At 44.4% G+C, this 3,294-nt stretch overlaps 1 protein-coding gene across 1 annotated transcript in view; it reads left to right on the forward strand.

The window, feature by feature from the left end:
- Positions 1-215: 215 nt before the first annotated feature.
- SALL2 (spalt like transcription factor 2) overlaps positions 216-3,294 on the forward strand; it is a 15,358-nt gene continuing 12,279 nt past the window's right edge. Inside the window, exon 1 of the mRNA XM_003803033.3 lies at positions 216-288. Coding sequence (XP_003803081.1) covers positions 216-288 — 73 coding nt within the window. The remainder of the gene's footprint in view (positions 289-3,294) is intronic.

The following is a 3,294-nucleotide window of genomic DNA, read 5'->3' on the forward strand; positions in this document are numbered from 1 at the left end:
TTGAAAAGATTGAGAGAGAAAGAGAGAGAGAGTCAAGAACAGTGAGTCAGAGAGAGTCTGTCTCTGCAAAAGGAGAACATCTCTGCTTCACAGTGATTTGCACTGGGAGAGAGGCATCAATTGGCTTCAGACCCAAGGGGGAGACTGGACCAGGTCACCCCGGTTAAGACTCAGTGAGCGTTGCCCCTCCCTCTCCCACCTCTCTCCACCCGGGAATGTCTCGGCGAAAGCAGCGGAAACCTCAGCAGTTAATCTCGGACTGCGAAGGTCCCAGCGTGTCTGAGAACGGTGGGTGCCTGGGGAGGGGTGGGGGGCCCCTGAGTCCCAGCCGGTGTGGGTCAGGCCAGGGCAAGGGGAGGGCACTCGGGCCATGGACGAAACTAGGAGGGTGGACTTAGTCATTGGGGTTTTGAAGGAATTGAGATGCAGGGAGTAAAGAAATGACCTGCTCTGGGGAGAAGCCCCTCTAGGCTTTCCTCTACTTGGGATTGATTCTGTTTGTGTTTTCCTTGTTTTTCTCTGGATGAAATGGAGTTTTCAAACTGCCTCTGTCTCCCCACCCAAGAGTTTTTTCCGCAGGTCCCCCTTTGCTCACTGGTCTTTGTGCCGTTGCTAAGTAACGTCCTCAGACCTGAAGATCGTCTCTTAGGGGTGGGATTTTCCCCCCTTTTCTTTCTGGAGAGTTGGGTTGCAAGAGAATGAATTGGATAAACGTGAAGTTTCCCCTGAGGGAGAAGAGAAAAAAGTTTCTCATTGTTGGGCTGAACTGAGCTGATCAGAGCTCCCAGAGGGAAAGAGCTAATGTCGGTCAGAATGCGGCCTGGTTTGGGGTGTATATCCGTGTCACCTGGAGGAGAACTGGAGGACAGGTCTGGAAGAGGGGCTTAGATCTGTGCTTTAAGAGAGGCCAAGCCCAAAATAAGTAAATACATAAATAAAGTCCAAGGTAACATACCCATTAGTACATGCATGTCGTTTTATGAAAATATTATGTTTTTAAAGCAATGCATTTCCTTTATGAGGGGAATAAGTGTACGTATTCTTATAACATTCCAGTAAGTGAGAGAGGTAGACAATAGAGCAAGGACAGTATTGAAAAGTGACATTTTCCAGAGTCTCAGGAACAGTTAGAGGCATAATCAAGACAAAAAAATTAGGTTTCCTGTTTTGTGCAGGGCTGGTAGTGCTCATTCAACTATATCAGGGTTTTCCAAACTTGCTTGATTGTGAGTACCTCTGACCTAGGGTCTGGGAATCTGTATCTTTGTAAGTATCCAGGAAATTCTTAGGATCAAGAGAGTTTTGGATATACTTGTCAGTGGTATGGCCGCATGTGTCACACTGTGGAAGACTAGAAGTCCTGGCTGAGGGATCACGTATTTATTTAGCATACGATTGAAATACCCAACAGTGAAGTATAAGATCAAGCACAAGAGTTCAGAGTTTCAAGAATGGCTTTCAGCCGCACCTTGCATCTGCCACTTGGTTAGCTGTGCAACCTTGGTTGGTTCAAGTTGCCTCTCTATGCCTCAGTTTTCTCATCTGTAAAAGAGAAATGAATGCATATTCTAACTACCTCCTTAGGTGGTTTTGGGAACTGAAATGAGTTACTATGTGGAAAGCACTTGGGAAAATGCCAGCATAAATAAGTGCTTAATACATGTAGTAAAGAACCTAGTATAAGTACTTAATATATAAGAGTATTCCTCTTATCATTACATGCAGGCACTTCCTGCAAATGCTGAAATATGACCAAAGTTCGGGAACCTTTTGGCAAATTTCAGCTTTTCTTTATGAGATACGTGCCTTGAAAAGCTCTAGGATGGCATAATGTGGTGATTAAAACTAATCATGGATTAAACTTGCCTTTCCACCTGTTGTAAAAAAAAAAAAAAAGACTTGAAGTCAAATCATTGCTCCATATGCTATGAAACAGACTTAACCGACATACTATGTTTGGGGTAGAACACATCCTCCCCAAGTATCTGTTTTGCTGGGCTCCTACTGTGCCCATATTTAGAGGTTCTGTGGTGGTGGCATCCTCCCCTCCTGAGACACATTAACCCTCCTTAATGCCACTATAGGCCGGATGTTTCCTCCTTGCACTCTACAGGAGACTTCCCCTAGAGCCTCAGAGTTGCTGCAGTTCTGAGCCCCTGCTGGTTTGACTGTGGAACTATGTTGAACACCACCACCCCCCCTCAGCTTCTAAGAAGCATCCTCTCCTCTCCTTCCTACTTCTCCCATCTGCTCATCCATTCCCCCTGCCACAGAGGAAAAAAGTTCTGTGAGAGAGTCAAAAGGTAGCTTTAGCAACTGTCCTGAATAGATTTTCAAGCCCTTTGAGATACAGGTCTCACTTGGAGACATGGGAGCCCATAAATTACACAGAAACATTAATAGCTTAAACCCAATGGCAGCTGCAATTTCCCCTTTGAGCTATTAAAGAGGGAAACTAATGTTAGGAACAAGAAAGCAGTATTTACCTCTGTTAAGATCTGCCTTTAAAAAGGCTAAAGGTTTTCTCATCAGAATTCCCCAGAGAAGCCAGGGTGGCCTGTAATCCTAGCACTCTGGGAGGCAGAGGCAGGTGCATTGCTTGAGCTTAGGAGAACAAGGCCAGCCTGAACAAGAGACAGACCTCATCTCTACTAAAAGTAGAAAACCTAGTCAGGCTTTGTGCAGGCACCTGTAGCTACTTGGGAGGCTGAAGCAAGTGAATCACTTAAACCCAGGAGTTTGAGGTTGCTGTAAGCTATGACACCAGGGCACTCTACCCTGGGTGACAGAGTGAGACTGTCTCACAAAAAAGAATTCCCCAGAGAGTGAAAGATCATAGGCCACATGGATACTTTGGAGTGTTACTGGGTCTCACTCCAAGTGAGATGAGGTGGCTGTATTTGATCATGTCTAAATTTTTTTCTGCCTCTTAAAGCTTACAAAAGATAAATTTCATATTGCCTGCATTATCTGGAGAAGGTTTCTATTACTTGTGTGATCTTTAGGTGTCTGGCTTTTCCTTTTGCCTCAGAACATGTTCCACAAGTAGGTAGGGAAGGCTCATATTTAGGGACACACTGTATACCTTTTGATGTACTTGTGAAATTATGGACATCATCACCAGCATTGGCAGACCTCTATTTACTAGTCTAGGATGCCACTAGTGTTTTCAGGAGTCTGGTGCTTTCTTTTAAGCAGTGTTTACCATGTATGACAAGCAAATGCTAAGCCTTTGTTGCACATTTTAAAAAAACTCATGTTTTGCTTAGAAGATTCACCAGTTAAAAAAAAAAA

Source organism: Otolemur garnettii, unplaced genomic scaffold (assembly GCF_000181295.1).
Source record: "Otolemur garnettii isolate 467f Iridium unplaced genomic scaffold, OtoGar3 scaffold00276, whole genome shotgun sequence".
NCBI lineage: Eukaryota > Metazoa > Chordata > Mammalia > Primates > Galagidae > Otolemur > Otolemur garnettii.